The sequence below is a fragment of the Purpureocillium takamizusanense genome, chromosome 1, assembly GCF_022605165.1.
Source record: "Purpureocillium takamizusanense chromosome 1, complete sequence".
NCBI classification, from domain to species: Eukaryota; Fungi; Ascomycota; class Sordariomycetes; order Hypocreales; family Ophiocordycipitaceae; genus Purpureocillium; species Purpureocillium takamizusanense.
In genome coordinates, this window is record NC_063068.1 from 3,011,372 (window position 1) to 3,038,972 (window position 27,601).

A 27,601-nucleotide genomic window follows, 5' to 3' on the forward strand; every position below is an offset into this window, starting at 1 on the left:
GCCTTCCGCCATCGCGTCCAGCGGACAGGGTTATCCAACGTGGTCGATCAGTGCCGCGCCGCATCGCGCCCAGGGCAGGCACACGACGTCATTACTCTGAGCAAACCCCGATGGATGCTGGGCCAGCCAGACTGGCTGGTGGTCTCGTTCGCCAACGTCCCGCTTCGGCGCAGGCGAAGCGGGGGTGGGATTCCTTTTCCCCAAGACGGGTGGGGTTGCCGCAGGTATCAAACCGTTGCCGAACACGGCCCCGGTCCTCTTCCCAGCAGTGCCATCCCTCTCCTCACCCATTGCGCGCGCGCGCGCACTTCAATCCTTCATCCCAAAACTTTTCTGACGTCCTGACATCGTGTGTATCGTGGTCAACCCCGCTGTCGCCGGCGCTCGCTCGTGCAGATAGGTGGTACCTGGGCCACGGCGCCAGCCGCTAGCTCTTGGCGGCTGCCTTGCCATTCACCGCGGCCGGGCCCTTGGCTGCTTCGGCAGCGGCCTCTGTCCGGCAACGCTGGCACATGCACCAGCCCCCGAGGCTGCCCCTTGCCCACTCTCGGCGCTGCTGGACGGGCAGCGTCACGTCGCAGTAGTGGTTCAATATCTCCTCGCCCCGTTTGATGCCGCCCGGACGCCCGCTGACCACCCTCTCCTTCCGTGCCCAGAGCACCATGCGGCCGCCCCAATCCCAGGTGACGTTCGGATCGCAGTCGTGGTTGGCGAGGCACCAGTAGGGGTGGACAGCGGCAACATCTGGGCGACCGTCGCGAGGGTTCTTGCGCGCCGACGCAGTGCCTCTGAACTTGGCGTACAATGTGTTGACGACCCATAGGTCATAGTCTGGCAAGCTGGCAAAGATGTCAATGTCCATCTTCTCGAGAAGGTGGAGCGGCGTCTCGATGTTGTACTTGAAGGAAAAGGGCAACGTCCACTCGGGCGGAGGGCCGGCATTTGGCGACACGTTGATGGCGTTGGTGCTGGTGGGTACAAAATCACCCCAGATGAACCTGACCTCCCTCACGTCGAGGGGATGGACTTCTTGGTGCGCAGCCAGCGCTAACACGCGGGCGAGAAGGAGCAGGTATAGCGTCTCGTCGGCTTCGAAGGCATCGGCATCTTTCGCGATGGCGTCGACGTCCTTCTCGCAAACTGCCGGGTGGTAACGCTCCATGGCCTGGTCGTGGCAGTATTGGCTGCAGAAGACAGTATCGTAGCATTCGTCGCAGCTGACCGCCTCGTTTTCGCTGCCGAGCGGCGGCAAGTCGGAGCTGCAGGCGTCGCAGACTGCATCCTTGAGCCTGTTGTTGGCGGTCAAGAGCGAATACTCCTTGAGAACAGCCTCTCCAGGCTCAATGTCCTCCTGGGCGAAGACGCCCAACTGTTTGCAGGTAGGGATGATGTCATATCCGTCGGTATCGCTGGCTCCCTCGAGAAGAACCGGCAACGTCGCGACTTGGATGGCGCATTTCGGGGCCATCTCCTTCAGAAAGGCGTTCAAGGTATCCAATGACTCCGGCGCGAAGCGGTCGGGCTCGTGGTCGTTCCAAGGGTACACCTCACGACGGACCAGGCCATAGTCGGGCAGGTCGCCGTTGTCGAAGTCGTTGCGCCGGAGCCTGCGGCGGCCGACGGTCCGAATGTGGTCCTTTGTGTTGACAAGTTCTTGGTTGTCGGGCGCTATTTGGAGCCCTCTGTCGCAAAAATTGGCCGCACTCTTCAGACAGCCACAAAGCAAAAGACTCAGCGAGAGAATCTGGTACGCGCGAATCGATGCGACCCGCGCAAGGCGGAGGATGGCGGCCGCGTCCGGCTCGGATCCGTCGAAGATGGCGGTGAGCGGCTCCGATGCAAGACTGCCATGCGTGAGCACCTCTGGGACAACATGGTTTGCGCGCAGCGTGAGGCTTTCCAGGGCCTTCTCATGGTACTCGAAGCCCTCGTTGGCAACCTCGTCCGTCAGGAGCAGGGCTCGATAAGCGTCGGCGGCTGCAAGATCAGGGTAGCCCAAGTCTGAGTAGACGGCTGCGCGCTCGAGGTAAAGAATTAGGTCGTACGGCAAGCTGCTGAGCCCTTCAGTCAGCTGCGCACGGCGGTCGAGCAATCGCTCATGGCGGGCGTCGTCGTCCATTGGGCCGATAGGCGGGGTGAAGGTCCGCAGAGACTCGCACAGGGTCCTCAAAGACCGCTAATTGACCGGGAGAAGGCTGCCAAGCCGGTCTGGACCGGTGTGAGACTGTCGTACCGGCAGTGGTGAGGAGTCGTCCTAGCCGACTGACGGAGAGAGTCCGCGCAGAGGGGTGAGAAGGAAGTTGAGAAGTCCAGAGAGGTCCGGATGCTAGTGTTCCTATACCATGGACCCACGGGAAAGGGCAAGAAAAAGGCACAACGGAAATGCCACTGGCAGTCCCAAGCCAACCCTCGCCTCGGAACGAACAGGAGCCGGAAGTAGGACGTGGGCAGGATAGCCTGTCCTGTGCAGGAGTTGATGGGGGAGGAAGCGTGTGGTCCGAAGGTGGCGCGGCGGAGACTCGGGGACGGCGTCCAGAGGGGAAGAAGCAGACGTCCAAAGGGTAGCGGACCAGGCCTACCAAGAAGAGGAACGACGAGGCGCCCTTGGGAGGTGAGTCGGAGAGTGAGGTGTCTTGTGGTGGCAGGCCGCGGGCGTGCGCTTCCTCGAGGTTAGCGGCGGGCGCGCAGCGCTGTATCGGGGCCTTGATGTGCTCTGGCACGGAGCCCGGGTTGTCGAGCCTCGGATGTGTGACGATGAAGGCGACTGGAGTTGGGTTTGAGGTTGGGGCGGCGGTTGCGCCCGTCTAGGTGACGAAGCTGGGGAGGAAGCAGACGGACGCAACGAGAGCCTCGCTTGGACTCGGGGTATGGCAATCGAGCGCCTGGAGTCGCAGGATCGGTCAGTCACAGTCTCAGTCACGGCCACACTACGGCAGTAGCGGCAGTGCTGCAGCAAGGCGAGGAACGTACTGCAGGTTGTTTCCGAGGACCGGGGGGGGGGGAGGGTCGGCGGCAGAGGCTGTCGCTGGTTTCGACGAGGTACGCGGGGCGGTTCCGAGGGACGCCAAATCGAGGCTAACAAGAGGCAAAGCGGTTGACGAGGGAAGGGAAAAGCAAAAGAAGAGAGGACGGTAAGGGCGAGGAAGCGAGAGGCGTGGCCAGGCCGCAGAGCAGACGGGACCTGACCCTGGAAGTCGGCGGACGACGGGGTTTGTGCAGTTGGCGGGATGGAGGGGTCCTTGGGGTCCTCGCAGGCTCTCGCGGCTTGTGGTTGTTTCTATGGTGGTTCTAGGCCCTGGATGTACGTACAGTATGGGTGGTGGGTGCCCTGCAGGCGGGCGTGGCGGGCCAATTGATGGCGACTTTTTCAGGGTCCAGCGGACAATTTTGGCGATGGACCAGAGACCTGTCTCGCTCGCTGCCAGATGGTGGATTGGGCGGCGGGCAACGGCGATCAGTGGCTGTGCTCTGAGGCTGCAGGTGCGCTGCCACACAGGGCTCACGTGTAAGGTGTTGGTACCTATGATGGAGTATTGCTGCTGACTGACTACCTAGTAGGTGACGAGCTGAGGGCCAGGGACCCGCACCAAAACTCTTGCGCTGCTGGAGACAGCGGCGGTGGGCAGCGGTTCCTCTTAGCAGATCCATGTCGGTGGACACCGGGCGTGCCCCAGCGAGGCGCGAGTCTGAGGCGCAGGAGCCGCCGTTCGTTCGTGCTTTCCATGCACCCGGGAAAGTGTCGGTGGCGAGTGGGCGAGTTGCGCTCACTTACAAGCCTACAAAGCCAGTATAAGGTTCGAAGTACAGGTAGTAGACAAGCAAGACAAGGTAGCAGGTAGACACCAACCTTGTCTGATGCGCCCCGCAGGAGCTGTCGCTCAAGGACCGCTACAGATGCCTCGCAGCCCCAGGCCATGCCAATTGGCTTTTCCAAGTGTCTCCAAGCTCTTGCACAGCATGATCAAACCAGACGACGATGCTGCCGCGGTGTGGGCCATAGGGTGTGGCGTCGGACTGGGTCTGGCAGTTTTTCCTGCGCCACGTTCCGCTTTCGCCACTTGCTCTGGCGGTGGCGGCCGGGAAGGTGGCATGTGGACACTGGCGGGCGAGCAGCATGGATTGTGACGGGCGAAACTCGTCGCTCCCGGTCTTGGCGGTCGGCGTTGCCGCAAGCCTGGCTTGCGGGCGGGCGGCGGGCGGAGAAGACACTGTAGAGGAGAATCAATTGATGGCGCCTTGTCGTTGCCGGAACGGCTGCTGGTGGGTTGTCAGCACTCGCCGCCTCCGCCGCCGCCGCCGCCGCCGCCGCCGCCGTCCTGCCGGGCGCTATCGGGCTCTCGGGCAAGCAGGCGTCCTGTGCTGCACTGCACTGTGCTAGAAGGAACTCCGCTCCGAAGTCGTCGCCAGCCAGCCGGGGGCAGGGGACAACGTCACCATTACCCGATGAAGGTTACGCCTCTGGCCGCGCACAACCCACCCGTCACATGCTCGAATCGAGAACGCGAAGCCCAGCGCGGTGATGCTTCGGGGCCACATTGCGCGCGCGTGCGGTGCAGAGACAGTTTGGTGGGTGCGTCTGTTCTGAGTTGATCCACCAGTGAGCGGGTGATGAAGCTGCTACGTAGCTGGGAGCAGCAGAAACGATGTGACTGAGAAACCCAAGGGAAGTGGTTTAGACGGCGGCGGCCCGCCGGCTGTCAGTCTCAGTTGCCAGAGCAAGGACCAGGCTAGTACAGTTGGTACATGGCGCCTGCCGGTCATCTCACCTACCTTACCTTGGTGTTCTGCAGATGCCCCTCCTTCGCTAATCTTCAGCAAAAGGAAGGAGCCCCCCCCCCCCCAACAGGCAGACAAAAGCTGCAAGTTAAGTAACTTTGTACAGAACCCCGCCATCCAAGTGATGGACTGATGCTCGCCGCCGCACGAGCAATGTTGACCAAGGCTTGCGAAGTATTACATGCGGAAGCCGCGTCCCATCATGCAACTCATGTACACCCGCGCCGAGCCGAGCCCTGTCCGTCATGTCTTGTATCGTACGCGTTTCGCCCAACGGTGGAGTCGCCATGAGCTCACGGCACCACGATGACAGGGCATGCCGCCGAGAACAGTATATATCTCATTTCGTTTGCCTCGCAGACGATGGCCTACTTGGCGCTGATTCTGTGCCCTCTCTGCCGGCCGCCACGGGCCCTTTTGTCCAGGCCGATATTAGTATCCCATCTTCCCTTTTTCACACTTTCTCCTTCAAGTACAATATTTCCAGAGACCCGAGCGGTCAAACTGCGTTGGGTCAAGAGGTCGTTGTCGTGGAGCCCGTCGTGGGCCCCAGGGTCCACTGCAAACTTACTCATGAGCGGGTTCTAGTAATTCTCTGTGCGACGACAGCCCGCTCATAAGGCAGGATCTCCAGATACATGGCAGAAACATGCGTCATTCAGGTAAGCAAGGCGTTTCGTGGTCGTACGAAAAGTAGTGAGGCTCCATTGTAGACCCGTTGTCGCCAAGGTCCCCCCCAGGTCCCGAGGGTGGTTGCCAAAGCCAAGGTGGGAACCTCTTGGTCGACATCGTCATTTTAGTACTTATGCACTGGAACGCTGTCCCCAGTCTTTGTAACTTAGGACACCCACTGTAGCTACAATGCAATGCGCGCGCGCACGCGTTCTCCGGCGGGCGCGAGGTGGAACGGAAACCCCGCCAACATGATACGTCGGTGGTGGGCGACAAGGAGCGGCAGAGGAACCTCGGTGGTGGTCGTGGTTGTAGTGCTGCTGCTGCTGCTGCTGCTGCTGCTGTTGCTGTTGCTGCCCCTGCCGCCGCTGCCGCCACCGCCGGGAAGCTTCTAGCAACCGACGGCGCCGCCCCTCCTGCCCCTCTTATCTACCACCGCCCGTGATACTTTGCAGTACTGTAGGGAAAGAGTAGCTCCTCGAGTCAAAAAAAAAAAAAAAAAAAGAGACGGAGAGAGGGAAGGGTAAAAAACTAAATCGAAATAATTCAGAACCCACAGCGCCGCAGACGGCTCATTGACCCCGCCATAGCCCAGGACCACCAACCATCATCACCATCGTCATCATTTCACAACCATCACCTTCTCTACACCCCGCCGGCCCAGCTTTCTCTACTCGTGCGTCGGCTAACCAACAAGGGAACCTCTTTTACGCTTTGTCGCTCCGCCGTTGCCGCCGTGCCGCCGTGCCGCCGCCGTCGCTTGTCGTTTCGGTCCATTCTGTCCGTCCGTGACGACAAACAAATCACCCACCATCTCCTCCATCCAACGCTCCCAAACGCTCCAACGCCCTCAACAACGCTCGTTGCCTGGCGCAAACTTTCTTTCCTGCTCCTCCTCCCTGTGCCTCCTGTCTCTCGCTCTCGATAAGATCACCCCGCCCATTTGGCGTCGGCAGCTCCCCCCATCTCTCTCCACTTGCATCTTGGGAACCACCTCACCACCACCACCACCTCCTCTCCCGGTCGCACACTCGCAGGCAACCCCGCCGCCGCAACAGCTTCACAGGCAACAGAAGACATCACTAAACCAAATCGCACCGCATCACGTCGCGCCGCGCCCCCGACGCAGCCATGCCCAAGACGCAGCCCAACCTCTACGCCTTCCCCGGCGTCGACGCCCTTGCCCCAGCCCTCCGCTCCTACGTCCTTCAGAGCCAGGCCGCGGGCTTCAACCGCCATAGCTCCTTCAAAGTGGCGGTGTCGGGCGGCTCCCTGCCTAAGACGCTCGCCGCTGCGCTGCTCACTCCCTCGTCGGGCCCGGACGACGCCCTCGACTTCTCCCGCTGGGAAATCTTCTTCGCCGACGAGCGCGCCGTGCCGCTCGACCACAGCGACTCCAACTACGCCGTCCTCAAGTCCGAGCTGCTCGACAAGATCCCCGCCGAGCTGGGCAAGCCCACCGTCCGCACCATCGACCCGGAGCACCTCGACGACATCCAGGAGCTCGCCGACCAGTACGAGCAGACCCTCGTCAACAGCTTCGCCAGCCGCGACTCGGTCCGCCTGCCCATCTTCGACCTCATCCTGCTCGGCTGCGGGCCCGACGGCCACACCTGCTCCCTCTTCCCCGGCCACCCGCTGCTGCGCGAGACTGACGCCTGGGTCGCCCCCATCGAGGACTCGCCCAAGCCGCCCCCCAAGCGCATCACCCTGACTCTCCCCGTCGTCACCCACGCCGTCCGCGTCGCCTTTGTCGCCACCGGAGGCGGCAAGAAGGATATCATGAAGGAAATCTTTGACGCCGACACGGGCCTGCCCTGCACCCTCGTCAACGAGGCCACCGGCGACCGCTGCAGCTGGTTCGTCGACGAGCCCGCCGTCAACGGCGTCAGCTTCCCCCGGAGAGCCTTCCTCTAAACGCGACCCACGCCCTGCCTGCACGTCGACGGAACGCCAGCTTCCCTCCGTCCCTCTCGGCCTCCCACGAACCAGTCCGTCCATGGGGCGGAGTCGACGCGCGGCGGCGCTCGTTCGAGTTGCACGGCAGCTGCCTCTTCTACCACCCCGCCGATCATAGAGAGAAAGGAGTATCCCCGCGGACCCTCGAGGCGAGCACCCCTTGTCGGCCGATTCAATTTAAATGTCCCGCTTCACCCATGCACCCACCAATCATCCCAGAACCCATCCCCCCATATCATTTATCATTTGATCTTTCCGCGTCGTGGAGAACCGTGGGCAGGTGTTTTGATATCCCGATGGCGATTATGTTTTCGGACACGACCGGGCCGACGCGCAGACGAAGCGAGAGAGAGAGAGAGAGAGAGAGAGAGAGAGACTGTGTGTGTTGAACGGGGAACCAAAGAGAGAAGGGGGAAGAGACAGAGAAGAGACTGCGTCGAGGCGGGTGCCCTTCCACCACCCCGTTGCTTGCTTTGCTCGGCCCGATTCGACCGATCACCTGGGCATATTCTTCGCATTTATAGCTAGCTAGACTTTTGCCTTGGTCTATGACGAAATGTTTTGAGCCCAAGTCTATGCTGTAACGTTGTACTCGGCAGTGCCGTTGAAATTGAACTGACTGGCCTTGCTGTGTGAATGTCGACCGCGGACGGCTACTTTTACTATCAAGTACTACCGCTACATAGGGTGGTTCGACGCGTGATCGTCGTGTTGAAAAGATTCAGCTATCAATCGGCGAACCATGTCTTGATTAAAAACCTTCGGCGAAATGCACTGACAAGTCGTCGCTGGAGAACGGCTCGGCAGCACTGCCGCCCGGAGTAGGTAAGTTGGCCGTCTTCCAGATTGGCCGCCCCGTCGTATCATGTACGCTGGATGACAAGCCCGAGGCTCCAATCACCGGCTTGATATCAAGACGCGGCGGCTGACCGTTGGTTGGATTTCTATCAGATGACTCTCCATACGGCGCCTGCCCTCGGGGTATTATCACCATCATCACCATCATCATCATCGCCGTCGTCGTCGTCGTCGCTCTCCTCGTCACCCTCCTTGTTCACCGCTTCGATCCACTCGTCCTCCCTGGCCAGCGCCTCCCGCTCCAACTCCTCCATGACGCGCAGTTCGTCCAGCATGCCGTCCAGCAAGTGCCGCGCCCCGCGGAGCATCCTCTCCAGGCTCGTCGCCGTCGTGGTTGTCGTCGCCGCCGTGTCCAGGCGGCGGCGGCAGCGGCTGTTGCCGCTCTGGTCGCGCAGTACGTGTCCGACCCCGACCCCCTCGTCCTCGTCGGGCAATTCGTCCACCTCGTCGAGCTGCGCCCGCCAGGCCTCGAGGCGCCGGAACATGCCCGCGCACTCGTCCCTCCACGCGTCGTCGAGCTCACCGATGAACAGCGAGTCGTCCTGCTGCTGGCTCTCTCGTGGCAGCAAGGTAGCGGCAGCAGTGGTGGTTGTCCCCCTCGCGGCTTCAATCTGCCGCGCACGTTCGATCCAGCGCTCGAAGCGCCGCACCGCGCGGCTATACCGTCCCCCCGCGTCGCCCAGCGCCCAGAGGCCGCTGAGCACCTCATCCAGCACCTGCACTCGGTCGTCCAGCCCCATGCCGCCGGCGCTGCCCCAGCGCCGCAGCGCGAGAGCATTCTCCCGCTCAGCGGCCGCGCGCTGTCGGTCCGCCTGCTGGGCGCACGCCTCACTCAGACGCGCGAAGCGCCGACCGAGTTTCTCGCGCGCGCTGGCGCGCCATCTCGAGTCCACCTCGGCGGCATCGCGGTGGAGGAGGTGTAGCTGCAGGAGCTCGGCCTGGAGCTTGCTCGTCTCGGCCGAGGCGGCCACGTTGGCGGGCAGCTTGGACGGCGAGGGCGGCGCGAGGTACGTCGACGTCAGGGGCTTGGGTGCGAGCTTCTTGGCCGGTGAGTAGTGCTGCTGCAGTGTCGAGAATGCCGGCCGTAGTCGTCGTTGCTGCTGGGGTGGCGGGGCCACCTGTGCTTGGGGAGCAGCAGCAGCTAGCGGCTGCTTGGACGGCGCAGCGGCGGGAGGCGTAGACGGCGACGGGTTGGCTATCGACGAGCTGCGCGCGGTTCTCGTGACGGGAGCGTGGGCGTCCCGCGACGGCGGTCGGAGGGTGGTCGCAGAGTTCAGCTTCGTGACATTGCTCTTCGCCCGCTGGTGCGTCGCCGCGCGTCTCGGGGCCGTCGTCGTCGCTGCCGCCGCCGCGCTATCGGCGCTATCGGCAGACGTCGGTCGGCGCGTCTGCGTGGAGGTGGGAGCCGGCCTGTTGGAGCTCGACAGCGGCGGATACCGGCTGGACGCGTCCCTCCGCGGGGCCGGCCCCTCCTGCGGCCTGGATGCCGATGCCGTCGTGGTAGTAGTCATCGCCGTCGGGCGAGCGAGGTGCATCGATGCCGGCCTCGCGGCTCGAGTGCCCGCCGTCGCGGTTCGCGTGGCCGAGGTTGTGGCCGTGGTGCTCGTGCTCGTGCTCGTGCTCGTGCTCGTAGTCGTGGGCGGCTTGATGGGCAGGCGGCTCGGCGACGCGGTGCGCGGCCGCCGGGGGCGCTCGCCTGCCGCCGTGGGCTTGTCGGACGACGACGACGATGGCGCCGTATTGTTCAACGACGGCGGCGGTGGCCTGCGCAGGGACCGGGCACGCTGCAGGGCGGACATGGCGGGTGGGCGTGCGAGCTCAGCGCGGGTGTCGGAAAGACGACGCGGATAGACGAACGGTGTTGCAGCTTGATGATTGATGCAAAAAGAGAGGCAACAAATCGGCCTAGGTTTCCCGCCTCCTCTACTTCGTGCGTCGTAGTCGTAGTCGTAGTGATGGTGGTGGTGTGGTGGCGGTGATGGTGGTGCGAGCTCCCCAGCCACAGAAGGCGGGCAGGTACATCAAGTACAGTGGTGCACGTACTCCGTACAAAGCACCTAATAACGTAGCTGAAGCTCAGTCCATCACGGTGCACACACCTCCAACCATGCACGCCCGCCCTCCACGGCAGCGGCAGTAGCTCCCGTCTGGCGTTGGGTCGGGTGCTTACCTCGACCGCGGATCCGCCCCGCCCCGCCCCGCCCCGGTAATTATTCAGCCTCTCCCGTCGCGCGCGTGCCCTGTCCAAGGTCCACTCTCCAGCTGCTCGCTCACTTCGGTCCTTTATCTCGCGTTCGCCGACTACTATACACGACAATCATGCAGCAATTGGCTCACACAAGTAGAATACACCACGACATCATTCAATGCACTCAAAGGCAGACAGACAATTCATGTGAGCACTTGGTACCAGTGTCATTCTTCATTTGATTTTAGCTTGCCCGCTCATCTATGCATCCACTAACGTCGGAGGATTGCTTGGCACTCCAGGAACCTGTTTCTTCATGGCCTCTTCCAGCTTCATCCGCAGAAGCCATCATCTCCCGACATGATCCAACAACAAGGCCATCCCTCTCGAGCGGGGTCCCCTTTCCTCCAACCCTGAAAGGCCCCCGGATGCAGAAAGGAAAAATGGTATCATCGACGTGTTATCGGCCTTCTATCCCTGAACCTTGAGCAAAAGCAAACCAGCAGCCCCTGCCATACATGTATTCCAACTCGTAATTCCACATGATTAAGTTTTGTCCGATCGTCTCTGTGCCATGACAACACGCAAGACGATTCGAAAAGACAAAGAAAATGAAAAAGATGCTAGGCGTACAAGCAATGCACAGGTGTGACCCGAAATGCCTTCAGAATCGAAGCAGTTTTTTTAGGCCACGATTCTCATGTCGTCACCGTCTGGATGCCGAGTGCGGACCCTGGTCGGGACATGGAGGACAGACTAAGCGGCGTGTTGGTGGCCAGCTCGTCGACGAGACGGCGCAACACCCTCTGATGTCCGTTCAGGGCCCGCAGGCAAGACTCGCAGATGCGGAGGTGGCAGAACGTGCATACCCACCGGTCTTCCGAGTCGGCCTTGTCGCACGTTTGGCACGTGAGGGGGTAGTGTCGGTTGCCCCGGCGGTTCATGGACCGGTGGCTCTGATAGCAGCCGAAGTGCGACTCCTGGAGCGGCCGCGCCGGGATGACGGCTCCGGGCTCCAGCGGCTTGGTCTTTTGCGTGGGAAAGTAGGCCGCCTTGGGGTCGAACTCGCGCGTGATCTTCATCTCTGGGTACAGCGTCCCGTCCCGTCCGCGGTAGAGGGGCCCCTGCGTGTCCGAGAGCACGATTCTCGGGTCCCCGTCGCCTGCAGAGCGCCGTTGCGGCTCAACCACTTTTTGCCAGTTTTGTTGCGTCGACGACGTCCGCGGCGGGAACTTGGTCGACTCGGCCGATTCCCGTGTGCGACTGGAGCCACCGTCAGTAGCGGGGCTTGCCCTGCGGCTGCCTGCGGGAGAGTGCACGCTGTTGCTGCTGAGCTCCTGGAGGCTCGCGGCCCCGTGAATGCTCGGGGCAGAGGGGGTCAGTCCCGTCCGCGAGGAGGATTGAGGCGGCTGCGATGGGAGGATTTTGGCGGAGTCGGCAGGGAGAGACACTGGCGAAGGTGATGAGGATGCGGGGGACGCAGGTGAGACAAATGTGTCGGTGGCGGCAGGCGCAGACTTGACGTCTTCCTTGTGGTACTCGGGAGTGGGGGGCCGGAGGGCAGCCAGTCTGGGGCCGCCGTGGTCCTTGTTGTCGTTAGTAGTAGGCGCGCCGCTGGCGACGTCCCTGCCAGGCGACGAGGAGCTCGTCTTGCGGAGGCGGTGCTGCTGCTTCTGAAGAGAGCCCTTGATCCGGTTAAGCTTGGACTCTCCGTTGCCCATGGCTTGAGCTGCGACTACCTGGTCGTGATTCTGGGACTGCTGAGACTTCTGGGTCTGCTGCTGCTGCAGCTTGGGCTGCAGTTTGGCCGCAGGCCGAACGTTGCGGCCGGGCAAACCGACGACGGCGGGGGGCCGCGGCGGCGAGACGCGTGAGGGCGATGACGAGGGAGACGTAACGGCGCGAATGGTGGTGTGCTGCGAGGACTTGGGCGTCTTATCAGCAGGCTCGGGCCTTGCCGCCGAGAATGGGGCGGCGGGAGGAAGAGGCTGGGGGGGAGGAGCCGTCGCGGCAGTCGAGCCGTGGCTGTGATCGAGCTTAAGCCCAGGAAGCTCGCGGCTGGCTTCGCTCTTGTGGGGGCGGCGGCGCCAGAGCTCGGTCCGGGGCGGCGAAGGCGTCGGGAGGTCCGACGATGCCGGCTGCTGCGGTGGCTTCGATGCCAATGGGCTGGGAGCGAGAGCGGGAGTGGGGGCGGCAGAGGGAGAGAAGGAGGAGGAGAGAAAGGGGATGTTGTTGGGCGAGGGTGGTGGGCGTTGCGGCAATGCCTTTTCGTCCTTGGACGGCGGAGGAGGCGGAGGAAGAGTTCGGTCGCGCTGGGGCGAGTGCTGGCGGGCGGCAGTGGCCACCGAGCCAGCACCAGCACCAGCAGCACCAGCAGGACGACTGCTGCTGCTGCTGCTGCTGCTGTTGCCGTGGCCGCTGCCGCCGCTCGGGGGCAGCTTGGTGCTGATAATGCCTGCACCAGTGCCAGTGCCAGAACCAGAGCCGGCAGCGCTGCGCCCCGCCAGCTGCAGGGCGCTGCCAATGCCGTTGGCTGCGTTGGCCTGCTGTTGCTGGTGCTGCTGGGCACTGTGGTTGCTTTGGCCGCCGCTGCCGCTGCCAGGTGCGGCAGCGCTGGCCCGAGTCACGGGCGTTTCAGCTGCTGCGGACATCCCTGCACGCCCCGGCGGCGTTGGGAACAGGAACCGCCCCCCACCACTGCCGGGCGGTGACGTGGACACCGCAGCGGGCCATGCTCCCGGCACCTTGGATTCGAGCGGCGGGTCGCCGTTGGCCTTGTTGGCGGTGGTGGCGCCGGCGGCGGGAGGCTGCAGCAACACTTCCGGGTCCCGCGAATACGCCGAGAGCAGATCCGAGATGGAGTCGGTGGGCGACGGCTGCGCCGGGTGGTGGTCGAGAGGCGATGTGGACGATGCAGACGACGCGATGGCCGCCGCTGTGCCAGCGCTCGTATTCGCCGCGCTCGTGCTCGTGCTCGTGCTAGTCCTGGCCACGGTGACGGTGCTGGCGCTCGCGCTGCTGGTGGTGCGCGTGCTGATGCTGCTGGTGCTCGCCTTGGGCCTCACCTTCTTTGTGCTCGCGCCGGGGCCAGCACCACTGCCAACAGGTCGCCTGGGGATCGCCATGGCGTTTGGCGACGGCGAGGCGATACTATGCGTATGATGATGATGCGAAGGCGCCGACGACGAGGGGCTGCCGGGGTTCGCGATGCTGGCGGTCGGGCTTCGCAGAACTCTGGCGGCGGCCTTGGGGGGCGGGGCGGGTGGTAGGCTCGATGCGCTCGACGACGAGCTGACAGGCTTCCTGGCAATGGCGCTCTTGATGCTCTTGATGGTCTTTATGCTCCTCGCGTCATCGTCGTCGCGGTCGTTCTTCAAGTTCGAGGAGGGCGGCGGCGGCGGTGGCGGCGGCAGGTCCGGGAGGTCTTTGGGAAGCGGACGCGGGGTGGCCAGGTCGCGGAGCGGGAGATTGAGGGGGACCGAGGGCAATGCCTTGGAGAAGCGCGAGCGGCCAGTTATTGTAGTAATAGAGGGCGCCTGCAGGGACGAGCCCGAGCCCGCGGCGTGGTGTCGTTGATGTAGCATCATGGATGATGGATGGTCCCGTCCCGGTGTGGCGCTCCCGGCAAGACTCGCACGCAAACGGACGAGCCGGGAGGTGGGTAGCACAGCGCGGCGCGGCGCAGCGCAGCGCAGCGTAGCGCGCAGATGTGTGCTCAGACGGGCGGCCGGCCGCTACCAGCACCTGCTGACCTTGGTCGTTGCCGTCGTGGTCGTGGCTGTGGTCGTCGTCGTGGTCGTCGTCCCCTTGCCCCGGCGAGAAGTTGAGGCGAAGCGACGGGACGAAACAGCGCGACCCCGGCGATGAGGGGGGGAACTGCTACCGTCTGAGGCAGCCCGTTTCTCGCTGGATTAGTTGAGGGGAGGAGGGGGACGAGGACGAGGAAAGGATGGGTTGAGTTGAGGAAGAGGAGGGCGAGGGAGGGGGGGGGGAGGATACCGGCCGGGAGCGCCTAGTGCGTGCCTGGTTGGTATGAGGATCAGGAGGGCAGCGCCCCCCCGTGGCGTGTGTGTGCGTGTGTGCGTGTGGACGGGCTGTCGCCGCTAGGAACGTTCGAACGGCCCGTAGGTACTTTGCGCAGCAACGACCCCTCCCAGACGTCGTATGCACGTAGCAGGTTTTATTGTCAGGGACGGCCACTCATAAACGCGCCCTGCGAATGTGCTCGCGTGTTGAGATTCTTGATGCTACCGTTGTGCGTGCGTGCGCGGGCGGGGTGACGTATCGCGGGCATCACCAGCTGGCCGACGAGATGGATGAGAGAGATCAGAGAAGAGAGAGAGACGACGGCGGCGAGATACGCAAAATCAGATGGAGCAAAAATCAATTCACACGAGCCCGAGCGATGAGCAAAAACAAACGCGACACGCGGCGTTCGAGCAGCAGAAGGAGAAGCACCATCATCGGCGAGGCACGAAGACGCGGCACGGTGAGGGAGGGGGGGCCGCGGATACTGCGGATCATACGGGGACGGGCGGCGACGCGATGCAAGTGGCTGACGATGACGGAGTGCCAGACCGGGGGTGGGTGGGTGGTTTGTTGGCCGTGCTGCCCATTTGTTCCTGACGAGTGCACGATTCCTCCGACACAGCCCCCTGTCCCGTTCCTCGCTTCGTAGCTTTTTTTTTTTTTTCCTCTTCCTTTTCTCCCTGGGCGCCCGTCCCCCCCGCGTGCCTCTACTAACTTCAACCCTGGTTCCCGGACCAGCTCCTCCATGCCGGGTTGTGTGCCAAGTTTTGACGGACGGATGGGGCGGGGCAGATGTATGGATGCGGCGCTCCTGGCTCATTCAACGACATGTGGGCGCATTGTCCTGCGTGGCTGACGGAGAAGAAGAAGAAGAAGAAAAGACAAGCTTGATACGCCCCGGGCGACTGGTCCTGGAATCCACCCAAGGGGGACGCGTCTTAACCGTCCTCGGCATGGCAGCATCGGCGGGTGAGACACCGGTGGTGCCCGATGGAGATGGGGGCAACGTGGGCAGCGAGATTGCACTGGAGCTGCAGACCTCTTCTTTCTTCCCAATTCTCTACTCTCTCTCCCTCTCTATTCTATTTTTTTTTTGGTCTTCATGCCCCCATCTTGATCTTGATGGTGGCCACTGAAGACGGGATTATCCATGTTTGAAGGGTACTAAGGTACTACCTAGTAGTGGTAGTACATGGCGCATTTTGACGAGCTTTAACAAGTGAGTAAGTACTAGACCTAGCTAGGACAGGACATTCCGGTCACTTTGTGATAAAGAGTCCTTTGTTCCCCACGGCCGGCTCTCCGCTTTTGCTCCCAAGATTGACCAAAAGCTGGCAATCAATGCGTGCCTGTGCCTGCCTGTTCCCGCACGCTGACCATCATCCATCCATCCCCCCCGCCGCCAGCCAGCAGCGACAAGAAAAAAGGCTCGGCGCCGTTTTGGGGGGATGATTGCCAATGCCTTCTTCGACAAGGAGGAAAACATGGTTCCGTAGCGTGCCCCGTCGTCTAGCTTGGCGGGGGGGGGGGGCTTTCTGGCAGTCAAGCAGTGTACCGAGGAGGGCGAACGCGTCACTTGTCGGTCATGTACGGTCGTACTGTACTCCGAACGTAGCGTAAAGCCCGTGCCGCATTGTAACACACAACGGGGCTAATAATATCTGCCCTTGCCGAGGTGTTGGTAGGCTCTCTCTCTCTCTCTCTCTCTCTCTCTCTCTCTTGCCATCGACGTATCTCTCCGCACGGCCCATGACTCTGCCTTCCCCCTCTTCCCCTTTCTGTCGTCCTAAACCAAGAATCGGCCCATCGCCAACGCGCACATGCCCACGCACAGCGCGTGCACGAGACTCAGGTGCCGCCAACAAAAAAGAAAGTGCGCCGCGGCCAGACTTGTAAAAAGGCCGGTTGGTGGCTGAAGGGCAAACGTGTCTCAGGTCCCCCGCCCCGAAAGGCTGTCTCGCCGGAAACGTCCCTGGGCTCGGGCGCGCCTTCACCCCATCCCCACACTGAACCCTTCGCCTTCCAGGAAACCAAGGGGGTCGCACAGAAGAGGCGCACATTCCATCGTGTGTGTCCCGCGCCCGCGCGAACCCGCCTGCCTGGCTGGCCGCAAGCAGTCGTGTTACTGCTGAGCACGCGACGCTGGCGCGGACCCTGCCTGCGCGTATTGACTCGCACAAGAGTGTAGTACTAGTGTTACTCGAGTGTGTAGCATATAGTAGTGAGTGAGTCCTGCGCTGTCGTATGATCAAGTACGTACTGCGGAATCCGGCGCATCCGGGGCTCTCGGGTTGGTAAGCCATGAATTTGCCGTACGGCGCGCGGCCTGTAGCTAACTAATGGCCGTCCCGAGGCTCACACGCACGCTCCGTTCACCAGGGCGCAGCGCATTGATCCCGCCTTCGAATACGGAGTACGAAGTATCTACCTTATGTAAGAAGGTACCCATCATGCGTACCCTTGTCGCCGTACGCCCCGTCACGCCCTATACTCTCGGCATCGACGGCCGGTGCGCAGCCGCCGCCCAAGCCAAGCTCGGCGTTCGCTCTCACGGACATGGTGGACTCGCGGCCGGCGCCGGCGAGTCGGCTCCGGGCCCCCGGGCGGTACCTTATGGTGGGGAGGGGAGGAGCTGCTTCCTCCTGCGCCTTTGACGCCGCAGCCCCACTGTCCAGGAACACCCGCCGCCGCCGCCGCCGCCGAGCGCCGCCAACTGCCCCATGCCCATGCGGCTTATGCGGCTTCGACCCAAATGCTGTCGCTTGCCCGCCGGCGGGTGAAGGGTTTCCGATCTGGCGTCGCACGAGGAAAAGAAATCTTGTCCGACCAAGTCAGGTGCCACAACGTACACTTGACTTCGTGCAAAGTGCATATTGTATACGAAGTACTAACATACGATCCGCACCATTGCCGCGCCGCGCCCTGCCTCATCTCACTGCGGCGGCGGCGGCGGGGGGGGAGGGGGACCGTCTCGTCGCCGCGAATCTCTCGGCACTCCCGGTTTCGACGTGCAGATCTCGCAAACCCCCGCCCCCTTGCAGCATCTCCGTCCATAGTCTAATCTTTGCCGGATGAGAAATACGACTCGGCACGAGTCACGTCACGTCACGTCCCGTCTGATCTGCCGGACCGCAACGTGAGGGGCACACTTCCATCCCATACTATACTACACCCTTTTTCCTTTTTTTTTTCGGCTTCGCCTTTAGTTGAAGGATATCGCCGACGCCAGGACAAAAGTCCGCGGACCTCAACGCAACCCCGCGGTGTAGTGATGCCTGGCAAGCTCCGAAACCCGCATGCGCCGCGTACGTAGTGACATATTCCGTACGTATGTAGCCCAGCCCAGCTTCACCTGCCCCTCGGCAAATTCGACCTCTTGCATGGCATTCACGCCAGTTACTAAGATGAATGATGCTGCACAGGTATCGGCCGTCGATTGGTGCGTGACGGTGTCCGGCAGCAAGCAAACAAAACGGAAGGAAGGCCAAGCTGGAGTATTTCGGGGCCCTGGCCAGTGAGGCCGGTTTGCGGAGAGGGATGCCCCGCCCGCCCGCGGTCCCTTGCTGGCGACCTCCGCATGCCCGCCCGCCCCCCACGCCTTCGCTGCCAGTGCACGGACGAGCAACAGCGAGGCAACTAGACGGCCGTCCACGACGAGTGCTGGGAATCATTCATCTTGTGTAGCCTCACGAGGCACTTACTTGATGCGGCCTATTCGTCGTCGTCCTTGTATTGTACAGCTCTCAGCCTCCAGCCGTTGAAAAAACAAACCATGTCCACCATCGCCGCTGCCATCCCCGCACCGACAGAGACGTCGCCGCTGCTCGGCCACGGCCACCCGCCCGACACCAACGGCGGCGATGCCCTCAACAATGGCGACGGCGGCGACCATGGCACCAATGGCCCGCCCAAGGATCCTCCTCGGGACGGGGACCCGGCCATGGCCAAGAAGATGCACCTCTTCCTGCCCGCCGTCGGAATAGGGGTTGGTTTTCCTCCTCCTCCTCCTCCTCCTCCTCCTCCTCCTCCCGCTGCTCTAATAATGCATCGTCGTCGTCGTCGTCGTAGAAGTCTCAACGTGACAGGGCCGCTGATCCCCCGAGCAAAAAACTGTAGCTCTTCCTCGTCGCCGTCGATCAGCTCCTCACCGTGGCCACGTACGCCAAGATTGGGAACGAGCTCAACTCCCTCAACAACATCAGCTGGATCGCCACCTCGTGAGCAACGCCCTCCTCATCGTGGCAGACCTTAGCTTCTGTCCCCGCGCTTACATCGGCCTTCACCAAACCCGCAGATACTTCCTCACCCTCACCAGCTTCCAGCCCCTGTACGGCAAGCTCAGCGACATCTTCGGCCGCAAGGAGTGCCTCCTCTTCGCCTACGCCGTCTTCGCCCTCGGCTGCGTCGGCTGCGGCCTCGCCCGCGACATGGCCCAGCTGTGCCTCTCGCGCGCCGTCGCCGGCGTCGGCGGCGGCGGCATGAACGCCGTCGTCTCCATCCTCCTCTCCGACATCGTCCCCTTGCGCGACCGCGGCATCTGGCAGGGCTACCTCAACATCATCTTCGCTGCCGGCACCTCAACCGGCGCGCCCCTCGGTGGCTTCCTCGCCGACTCTGTTGGCTGGCGTTGGTAAGTACAACCGCCTTTTCATGTTTCAAAAAAACAAAAAGACAAGGGGGGTTAGTCAACGAGAGAAAGAAAACTCACTCACAGCCATGTCCTCCGCCTCCCCTCTCTCTCTCTCCTGTAGGTCCTTCCTTGCTCAGGCGCCTCTCTGCGCCATCGCCTGGCTGGCCGTCTACTTCGTCCTCGACGTCCCCCGCCCCGACCAGTCCCACTGGCTCGACAAGATCCGCAAGGTCGATTTCCTCGGCGCCTTCACCCTCGTCCTCGCCGTCGTCGCCCTCCTCGTCGGCCTCGACTCGGGCTCCAACCTCGGCTGGTCCCACCACGTCACCGTCCTCTCCCTCAGCTTCGCGCCCCTCCTCTTCGCCCTCTTCGTCCTCGTGGAAGTCCGCTTCGCCGCCCACCCCTTCGCCCCCGGCCACATCATCTTCGACAGGGGCCTCTTCGCCTGCTACCTCGCCAACTTCTTCGGCTCCGCTGGCCAATTTGGCCTCTTGTTCTTCCTGCCCCTCTACTTTCAGGCCGTCGAGTCGTACAGCGCCACTGTCAGCGGCTCGCTTCTCGTCCCAGCCATGGTCGCCGGTGTTTCGGCGTCCATCGGAGCCGGCTGGACCATCAAGCGGACCGGCAAGTTCTACGCCATCACCATTGCCGGCTACGGTTTGCAGGCGTTCGGCGTCCTGCCCCTCGCCGTTTCACTCTGGTACAAGGCTACTGTCGGCGAGGTCACCTCTCTGATGATGAGCGCCTTTGGTGGCAGCTCTGGTACGCCCAGTCTTCCTGTTGTACATGACTGCTCATCGGAGACCCCCGCTAACGCTCACAGGCATCACCACAACACTCATAGGCCTCCTCGCCAACGCCTCCACCGAGGACACTGCTGTCGTCGTGGCCTGCTCCTACTTGTTCCGCTCGCTAGGCTCTAGCATCGGCATCTCCATCTCCTCGGCAGTCCTCCAGCAGGTGTTGCGAACTCAGCTAGCCGCCCGCCTGCCCAACGGCGACGAGGCGCGTCACATTGAGGAGCACGTTCGTCAAAACATAGACTACATCCGTGAGCTGCCCCCGCGCATTGCCGAGCAGGTCCGTGGCAGCTATCAGATCGCCACGCTGGGTGCCTTTATCCCGACACTCGTCTTTGGCAGCACCGCCTTTTTGGTAACGTTCTGGGTGAGGGAGAAGTCGCTCAAGAGGTGACGCATCTGCGTTTCAGTGGTGGGATTTTGGTTATTGTTTCCCATCGTCTACCAGTGAAAGTGAGCCAGCAATATACACGACCCAAGGGCGCAAATATCGTGTGCGCCTTGTATGTGAAGCCCATCTATAATTCATCTTGGCTTACCCGCCTGTACACACAGCCACACAGTTCCAAGTCTCCGTTTATGCCTTTCCCTGAGACGTCCCCTGGGGCTTCCCTAGCGGCTCTAATCCGAATATGTCATCGGGCTTTCGTGACCCGTTGCTTTCCGACTCTGCATCATTCTCACCAAACAAGAAAGCGTTCCTCTCACGGCCAGCGTTGTTGGACGATCTTTTCTTGTGCTGAAGTTGGGGCGATCTGCCCGATGCTGAAGTCGTCCGAGCCGGGACCGACTCGTCAGGCTCCAGCATCCATGAGAAGGACGACTGGGCCAGTGTCGAGCGTGTAGGGATGGCAGCCGGGCGTTTTGGCGCTGTCATCTTGCTACTAATCTCTGTCTTGAAGGCAAGGACTCCTCCTGGAGTAGGCGGTTCCAAAAGGTCATCGTGCGGCACTTGCGCTGCGTTTGTAACTGGCACATCATCGTGATCTTCCGGCGGCCCCGGCATCGGCTCAGTGCTCTCCGGCTCTGCACTGTTCTCAGACTCCGTTGTTTGCAGGCCAGGTTCGGTAGTCCTTTTTTGCGTCGCGCGCTGCCGTGCTTCCGGTTCCTTTGATGGTGCGGCGTTGAAGCTAGGGACCTCCATGGACGGGTCTTCCAGGTATACCTGAACGAACTGGATTTTAGCAGCGACAACCTCGAGCAACTCCTGGTTCTTGTCCCCGTCTCCAACGTTGGACAGTGACATGGTCTTGAGATCCAGCACCGCCTCATTCAGAAGGCTTGCGAGCTGTTTGTTCCTTCCTTCCATAGCGGCAAGGGCTTTGACAGCGCCATACTCGCTGAGGACCTGCCGTGGCGTGTGTTGCACTTGCTGCGACTCGTTGAAGTTCTGCACATTACGCCGAATCTCTACCATCGCATCCCTGACGGCCTGGTTTATCCCCAGCTTCTCGCCTCGCTCCAGGACCCCTCTAGCGCCTTTGGCAGCACCCTGAAACAGAGACTCAACCCTTCCTTGCTGTTGGATAAATTTGGACGGCGATGGCAACGAGGGTCTTGAGCTAGTCCTCTGAGAATTGCCCGTGCTTGGCGGTGGCAGATATGGTTTCTCCGAGAGGTCTGGCATTCGCCCCGTGTACTTCTGTATCAGAACAGCGCCCCCTGCCGCTGTCATGTGCTTGCGTATATACAGAGCATCGTCCACAAACGTGTGGGGCCCATGCGCTTGTTCGGGCGGAGGGTATTTTAAGAGCAGCTGAAGACAGACGGAATAGTCCGCTTCCAGCACTGGTGGTTGTTAGTCGCCGAAGATCCACTTGGAGGAGCTGATACTTACGTTGCCATCGAATTCGGATGAGCATAGCACAACAGATGAGATCTATCAAGTCGAGAGAGGGATCTATGGCAAACACGGTGTCCCATAAGGCGAGAAACTGGTCAAAAGGAAATTCTCTGCTGAAGAGTAAACGGATCCATCGGCTGCGATCTGTCAGATATCGAAGAGTGACTGCCGCGGCAGGTTCAAGGCGCAAGGGGGGGGGGCGGTTACATGAGGAATATCTGAGGGAGTATTTCTATGTTTTGAAGGTGATTGGCGAGCTCCTGATCAACCCTTTGCAGGCAGGCCTCGTGGATATATTTGCTCCGTTCGACAATGGTAGATCGCTGTTCCGCGTGGCCTTGATCTGGCGCATCCTTGATCTCATAGAATGCCTTTGCGCGCTCCATGAGACGCGAAAACAGGATATAAGCATCGTGCTCCACAAAGTCGGCATCGAGATGGTCAAGCATCTCCTCGTCGAAAGCCTCCGTGGTGGTGGCGGACCGGCTGACGGCATCCTGCTGAACGACGTGAACTATTGGCGCCAGCAACTCGTGCATTCCCTGTCGGTAGCCACCTCGATCTGGATTGGTCTTGCAGTAGATGAATAGAACATCTAGAATCATAGATTGCACCTCGTCTTGGTGGTAGTTGGCGTCATCGGGCAGACGCTGGACATCCTGACGAATTTCTGCCCGAATCAATTCGTCCTGGCGCACCGTGTTCCAGGGCGACTGTGACCATCCGTCAGCAAGCGGGTTCGCTGCTGAGTAAGAGGGAAGAGGTAAGAGGCGAAGGGACGGCTCACGTCGGGATCATCGGCCAGGGGATCAATGCTGAGCTCGGCCAGTGCTTCGGGATGCTCTATGAAGCGCAGCAAATGGGCCCTTCGATGAGCATAATCCGCTCTGCCCTGCCGTACGGCCGCTTTCCAATCCCCGGGTGTCCCATCGTCACCTGATAGTAGGAAGACCTATGAGGGTGCAGGCGAGCTGTCAGCACGCGCGATGCAGGCCTTGTGTCTCCGCGCGGGGCATGACTGCGGCCACAAACCTTCCAGCAGATCGAGCGACAGCCCGACAGACACGGGCTTGACGGGCCGTTGTTCCTAACAGCGCGCTGCAGGTCGGCAGCGCCGATGAGGCTTGTAGTACTTTGCCATCTCGCTCTAGAAGGCCGGGACATGAGCACGACTCCAGCGCGGCCCCGCTCGTTCCAAGCCGCGGGTTGGCCCTGACTCAGTCTCAGACTCACCGGGATTCCTCGAGGGAGCGCATGCTGGCTGGACGTGAGCCCGCTGCCCGCCTGAGGGGGAGAGATGAGATGCCGTTGAGATGCAGGCTGCATACACGGCGTCGCGGCGTGCGAGACCAAGGGAAGGTCAGGTAGGGAAGGAAAGGCAGCAGGTGGCAGTCGCGGAGCAGGAACAACCAACGCCAGGGCACGTCATGGTGGGCTGGCAACAGGCGACAGATCCAGTGGGAGGCAGGCTCACCTCAGGTTCCATGGCAGCCCTGGAGGCTGTCTTGGCCCCGCCCCGCCTATCAGATGATGCCCGCCGGCTCCCTATAGTTACTGTAGGTATGAGCCGCGCCTGTAGTTGGTCCGCGGCCCAGTGGACGCTGGAGTTCCTGCTGCAGCCACCCACGCATGCCACCTCATTCAGCGGCCGCCCGCCCGCCCCCAGTGTGTGGTATTTGGCTCTTCGTCTTCAACCTCCCTGCCGCCACTCCTACCAAGACGCTGCCACAGCCGCTCATGCCCACACCTTGCTGACGGCCGTGCTCTCTAGAGGTGACGAAATATGTCGGCAGACCTCTTTGCCGAGTTCAACAGCCTCGCGCAGTCTCCGCCTCGGTCTTCGCAGCAGCGTGGTCAGCCGAGCAGTCAACCTCAGCCCTCAACCTTCCCGGCTCAGCCTCAAGATCCCTTCGCCTTCGCCAGTGCCGCGACGACGAGCGAGCCCCCGCTATGGGCGTCTCACCCTTCTACACAACGATGGCCGTCTTCGGAGTCTCCGGCCTTTGGCCCCGGCGTTTGGGGTTCCGGCAGTCAACCGGCGCATGGAGAACTTGGACAGGGCCAAGATGACGAAGATGACGGTTGGGGAGATTTTGAGGTCGCAGACTCAGGCGCAGCGCAAGTTTCACCAAACTACCCGGGGCCTCAGAAGCCCAGCTCTCGAGCGCAGGAGGCTACTCCAATCCGGAGAATAGTGCGGGTGCCCACCATCGACCTCATGACAAACAAATTGGTCGACGTTGGGACGCACGTTCACTCAAGCCAGGGACCATTAGGGCCACAGACTCAGCCCAGAGCTGCGTCTCGAGCCGTGTCGACCCCGAGTGATGCGAACGTGCTTTTTGATGTTGATGATTTCGAACTTCAAGGAGGTGCAGGCGACGGGGAGGATGGCGATGGTGATGACTTCGGTGACTTTGAGACGAGCACCCAACCCCCGCCACAGCCAAGCCGGCCGCCTATGCCAGCATCTGCTGACTCTGCATCCATGGATCTCCTCGGGCTCGGTAATGTGCCGCAATCGACCACGGCAGGACTTTCTCGTCAGCAGACGTCCGGAAAGGCGCCCGGACCGTTGAGTTTTGGGGCTTCGACTTTAGAAGCTTCCACATCCAGTCGGACCACTGCGCCAAAGTCCCCGTCCTTTCAAGAGAGGAATCCTTTCCCCGATCTCACAATCAAAACCTCATCGGCATCGAAGGCGCTCAGCAATGATCAGTCCGATTCAGCCATCACACCCTGGCCCACAGCTGAACGAGGGTTCAAGAAAGTATCAGAAGCAAAACCAAAGGAGGAGGATGACGAATGGGCAGCATGGGACGACATGCCCGCGGCATCTCCCGACTTGGGAAATAGCATCGACGACTCGAACCCTGCCGACAGCTGGCAATGGGGGGCCGACGAGGCCAGTGGCCCCTCATCAATGACCTGGAACGACTCGGCTCCTCCCCCGACCAATGTACCTCCGCCGTCTGTCATACTCTCGGCATTTCCCGATCTGTTTCGCTCGGGAAACTCACTGTTTAAGCCTATCGGACAGAGCACCAAGATAAAGCAAGATATCTTGGCGAACCCAAGAGCCGTACAGTTTCTGCAAGGATACGTTGCCCTCGGGGCGACTGCCGCGAAGGTGATGGCGGGCCGGAAGCACAGATGGCACCGAGACAAGATCCTGGCCAAGAGCATGTCCATTTCAGCCGCGGGAAGCAAGGGCATGAAGCTTGCGGGCATCGATAAGAGCCAATCAGCACGGGAGGATCGCGAGGCGGCCGATGTCGTCGCCGCATGGCGCGAACACGTCGGTCGACTACGGTCAGCCGTCGCCATGGTAAATGCCAGCGGCAAAGCAAACTTGAAGGTTCCCGAGTTGAGCGACACCATGCAGGTCCAGACGGCCAAGGTGGTACCGACGGCGCCCAAGCCTTGCATCGTATGCGGCCTCAAGAGAGAGGAGAGAGTTACGAGGGTTGACTTTGAAGTCGAGGACAGCTTCGGAGAGTGGTGGGTGGAGCACTGGGGGCACCGGGCTTGCAAGAATTTCTGGGTCGAGCACGAACAACGGCTGCGTCCACGGTGACGACGGCGACTCACCTTGGACGCGGGGTTGTCGTGTAACGCGAGCTTCCCACGAAGTATGTAGGTACTCTGAGCTGTGAGACTCGAGGTGGCATGCCTCGACACATGACGTGAACGAGGCTCGCGAGGAAAGGCGTGAGGATGGAAAATACACTGTAGAGTCGACGGGTTACGACCAGTCAATATCCATCTCGGGGTGCTGCGCTGTCGACAAGCCCTAGCAACAGCCCATCATGATGAATTTGAGAGCGAAGCTTTCATGGCAGGGGGGCGGGGGCTCTCCAGCAAGCAACGCATATGGTTGCATCACGCCGATGTGGAACCTCATATGTCGCGTTTCACGGCATGAAGCGGCAGGGCTGCGGGCTAAGCATTGGGGGAAGATGCGGGCGCCGTCCAGAGGCAAATGACAGCTGCAGCCTGTTTGGCCCAGTGCCAGACGTGATGTGTTGTGCAGCTAGTGGCTTTGGACCCTGTTTGCGTCCGACTCAACGCCAGGAGGATGATGCGCCGCGGGACTCGATCTGCGGGTCACACGAGGAGTCATGAGCCAAGGCAGCGAGGGCGTCTGCACGCAGAGGCCGACATGGAATTTGGGTACGAGAACGCGAGTCGAGCGGGGCCGCGCGTCGTCTGGGTAGGATGAGGGCGATGGCGAGAAGGCCGAGTAGGCTCCTTGTGCCACCATGGCCGGTTGAGCAGCCGTCGGGCAGCTGCGTGGGTAGCCTGTGGGATGGAGAAGTTGCGAGGGCACACGCATCCTGTGCCTTGATCAATGTGCTGATGAACTGCCCACCTATAACCTATGTACGAAGCACTAGAGGCAAAAGCATGTCCCTCAGGCAGTGCGGGCGCCAGACACGACCCAGCTGCAATACTCATCGTATGTATGTACATACTCAGGTCGCAGCACTGGCGTCACGATGGAGCTCCATGGGAGCTCCCTGCAGGCCTCATGCGCGCGCCGCGGGTCCGTTCCTGCTGGTGCAGCAACGACTGCGTCCTTGGTACAACCAGTGTTCAAGGAGAGGATGGCGCGTTGGGTACAGTACGTGGCTATTTGGCGCCTCCACGGTGAGACCGGACTGCAATACGCACTCTGCATGTCCCGCATGAGTGACTGTTTGTAGGCCGTGCCTGGCATGGTTCCAACCGATCGAGTTCATGTGGGCAGACGGGACGACCTGCCGGGACAGACAACGGGGAAAGAGGATTGATTCTACCCACTCATCAATCAGGGAGGGACGGGCGAGTGAGCGACACACTTGCCAAGCTGGTCGTGGGTTTGCCAACGACGACGGTGGGCCGCGCTCCCAAGACGGGCGGGCGGGTGGTGGTGGTGGTGGTAGCGGAAGGGTGTGTTAAGCAAGAAACCGTAATCGTCGAGGAGGTACTGGCGCAAGGCGATGCCGGGTCGCATTCCAATGGGTGGGGGGGCACCCTGCGTCGATAGATAATAGCCAGGTGTTTGTAGATATAAGATAGCTCACCTTGGGCGTCCCCCTGAGGCACAAAGCGCGCCTGCTCTCAGATGAAGCGGGGGGATGACGAGCATGCGCGTCGTCGTTTGACAGGCTTCGCAGGCTATCAAGTAAGATAGCTACCTAGGTAGGGGCATGCGTTGCAAAGTGACACAAGGGGGCGGTGGTTGGTTTGGCACGCAAGAGCCGAAGGCGTGGCACAGCTGAAGGTATACTATATCTCAATCTCACTCGAAATGCCATCCTGGCCTTTGGGAGGGCCAGAGAGGCACAGCGAAGACGTGTGTTAGCTGCACAGCACGCGAGGCCCGTATTCAAGCGTCGGCACGTCAGCCCCAAGGTGCGCAGTTGCGGTGCGATGGGGTGCAGTGCAGTGCAGTGCAGACAGGAGCAGCGTGGTGTAATGCCTCGTCTCATGGTGGTGGTGGTGGTGGTGGTGGTGTATGATTGCAGAGCAGTACTAATTCATACATTAGAAACCGTGATGTGCGTGAGGGCTCGTGCTACATAGTACCTACCTTCTCGGTACCTACATAATGTTTAGTACCTGTACACTTGTAAGATGGTTACAGTAGGTAGGTGCAGCCGCTCTCGAAGGGGGGTGCTTGCTCGGCTGCTCCTGCACGCTGCACCCAGCAACAAATCCATCCCTGCAGGCGGGGGCGCGGCCGCGGCTCGCTGCTCCCTCATCGGGCGCTGACCGCGTCTGGGTTTTCCAGGTTTTGATTTCCCGGCGGTACTCAGGGTACCTCACATTACAAGCAGGTAGCATTAAAAGTTGCCCTCACC

The 27,601-nt window shown here is 61.4% G+C and overlaps 7 protein-coding genes across 8 annotated transcripts; 3 read left to right on the forward strand and 4 right to left on the reverse strand.

The window, feature by feature from the left end:
* Positions 1 to 427: 427 nt before the first annotated feature.
* On the reverse strand, positions 428 to 2,119 carry JDV02_000965 (uncharacterized protein; the record flags this gene model as incomplete). The annotated part of the gene is made up of 1 exon (XM_047981847.1): positions 428 to 2,119. One exon carries the CDS (start codon positions 2,117 to 2,119, stop codon positions 428 to 430), a length of 1,692 nt encoding a protein of 563 aa, XP_047837808.1.
* A 4,032-nt stretch (positions 2,120 to 6,151) lies between these two features.
* Positions 6,152 to 8,032, forward strand: SOL1 (6-phosphogluconolactonase). The gene has a single exon (XM_047981848.1). It carries the CDS (start codon positions 6,580 to 6,582, stop codon positions 7,363 to 7,365), a length of 786 nt encoding a protein of 261 aa, XP_047837809.1. The 5' UTR covers positions 6,152 to 6,579; the 3' UTR covers positions 7,366 to 8,032.
* JDV02_000967 (uncharacterized protein) lies at positions 7,874 to 10,345 on the reverse strand. Its single transcript, XM_047981849.1, has one exon. It carries the CDS (start codon positions 10,062 to 10,064, stop codon positions 8,355 to 8,357), a length of 1,710 nt encoding a protein of 569 aa, XP_047837810.1. The 5' UTR covers positions 10,065 to 10,345; the 3' UTR covers positions 7,874 to 8,354.
* Positions 10,346 to 10,662: 317 nt separating this feature from the next.
* On the reverse strand, positions 10,663 to 14,378 carry JDV02_000968 (uncharacterized protein). Its single transcript, XM_047981850.1, has one exon. It carries the CDS (start codon positions 14,038 to 14,040, stop codon positions 11,152 to 11,154), a length of 2,889 nt encoding a protein of 962 aa, XP_047837811.1. The 5' UTR covers positions 14,041 to 14,378; the 3' UTR covers positions 10,663 to 11,151.
* A 3,724-nt stretch (positions 14,379 to 18,102) lies between these two features.
* On the forward strand, positions 18,103 to 20,426 carry JDV02_000969 (uncharacterized protein). The gene is made up of 5 exons (XM_047981851.1): positions 18,103 to 18,467; positions 18,599 to 18,699; positions 18,777 to 19,112; positions 19,234 to 19,874; positions 19,936 to 20,426. The coding sequence occupies exons 1-5, from the start codon at positions 18,255 to 18,257 to the stop codon at positions 20,304 to 20,306; spliced, it is 1,662 nt and encodes a 553-aa protein (XP_047837812.1). The 5' UTR covers positions 18,103 to 18,254; the 3' UTR covers positions 20,307 to 20,426.
* Positions 20,258 to 23,141, reverse strand: JDV02_000970 (uncharacterized protein). 2 transcript variants are annotated; one of them, XM_047981852.1, is made up of 6 exons: positions 22,989 to 23,141; positions 22,788 to 22,902; positions 22,543 to 22,707; positions 21,963 to 22,468; positions 21,750 to 21,892; positions 20,258 to 21,700 (listed from the first exon to the last, which is right to left on the reverse strand). In XM_047981852.1, the coding sequence occupies exons 1-6, from the start codon at positions 23,009 to 23,011 to the stop codon at positions 20,490 to 20,492; spliced, it is 2,163 nt and encodes a 720-aa protein (XP_047837813.1). In that variant the 5' UTR covers positions 23,012 to 23,141; the 3' UTR covers positions 20,258 to 20,489. The 2 variants fall into 2 exon arrangements, with proteins under 2 accessions (XP_047837813.1, XP_047837814.1); XM_047981853.1 differs by having other exon boundaries at positions 21,963 to 22,902.
* A 267-nt stretch (positions 23,142 to 23,408) lies between these two features.
* Positions 23,409 to 26,196, forward strand: JDV02_000971 (uncharacterized protein). Its single transcript, XM_047981854.1, has one exon. It carries the CDS (start codon positions 23,539 to 23,541, stop codon positions 25,330 to 25,332), a length of 1,794 nt encoding a protein of 597 aa, XP_047837815.1. The 5' UTR covers positions 23,409 to 23,538; the 3' UTR covers positions 25,333 to 26,196.
* The last annotated feature ends 1,405 nt before the right edge of the window (positions 26,197 to 27,601 follow it).

Coding starts and splice junctions, on each gene's coding strand:
- SOL1 (XM_047981848.1), top strand. CDS start 6,580: ATGCCCAAGACGCAGCCCAACCTCTACGCCTTCCCCGGCGTCGACGCC.
- JDV02_000967 (XM_047981849.1), bottom strand. CDS start 10,064: ATGTCCGCCCTGCAGCGTGCCCGGTCCCTGCGCAGGCCACCGCCGCCG.
- JDV02_000968 (XM_047981850.1), bottom strand. CDS start 14,040: ATGATGCTACATCAACGACACCACGCCGCGGGCTCGGGCTCGTCCCTG.
- JDV02_000969 (XM_047981851.1), top strand. CDS start 18,255: ATGTCCACCATCGCCGCTGCCATCCCCGCACCGACAGAGACGTCGCCG. Junction 19,113..19,233: donor GACTCTGTTGGCTGGCGTTG/GTAAGTACAACC, acceptor TCTCTCCTGTAG/GTCCTTCCTTGCTCAGGCGC. Junction 19,875..19,935: donor CGCCTTTGGTGGCAGCTCTG/GTACGCCCAGTC, acceptor TAACGCTCACAG/GCATCACCACAACACTCATA.
- JDV02_000970 (XM_047981852.1), bottom strand. CDS start 23,011: ATGCGCTCCCTCGAGGAATCCCG. Junction 22,903..22,988: donor CGCTCCCTCGAGGAATCCCG/GTGAGTCTGAGA, acceptor CCGGCCTTCTAG/AGCGAGATGGCAAAGTACTA. Junction 21,701..21,749: donor CATCCGAATTCGATGGCAAC/GTAAGTATCAGC, acceptor AACAACCACCAG/TGCTGGAAGCGGACTATTCC.
- JDV02_000971 (XM_047981854.1), top strand. CDS start 23,539: ATGTCGGCAGACCTCTTTGCCGAGTTCAACAGCCTCGCGCAGTCTCCG.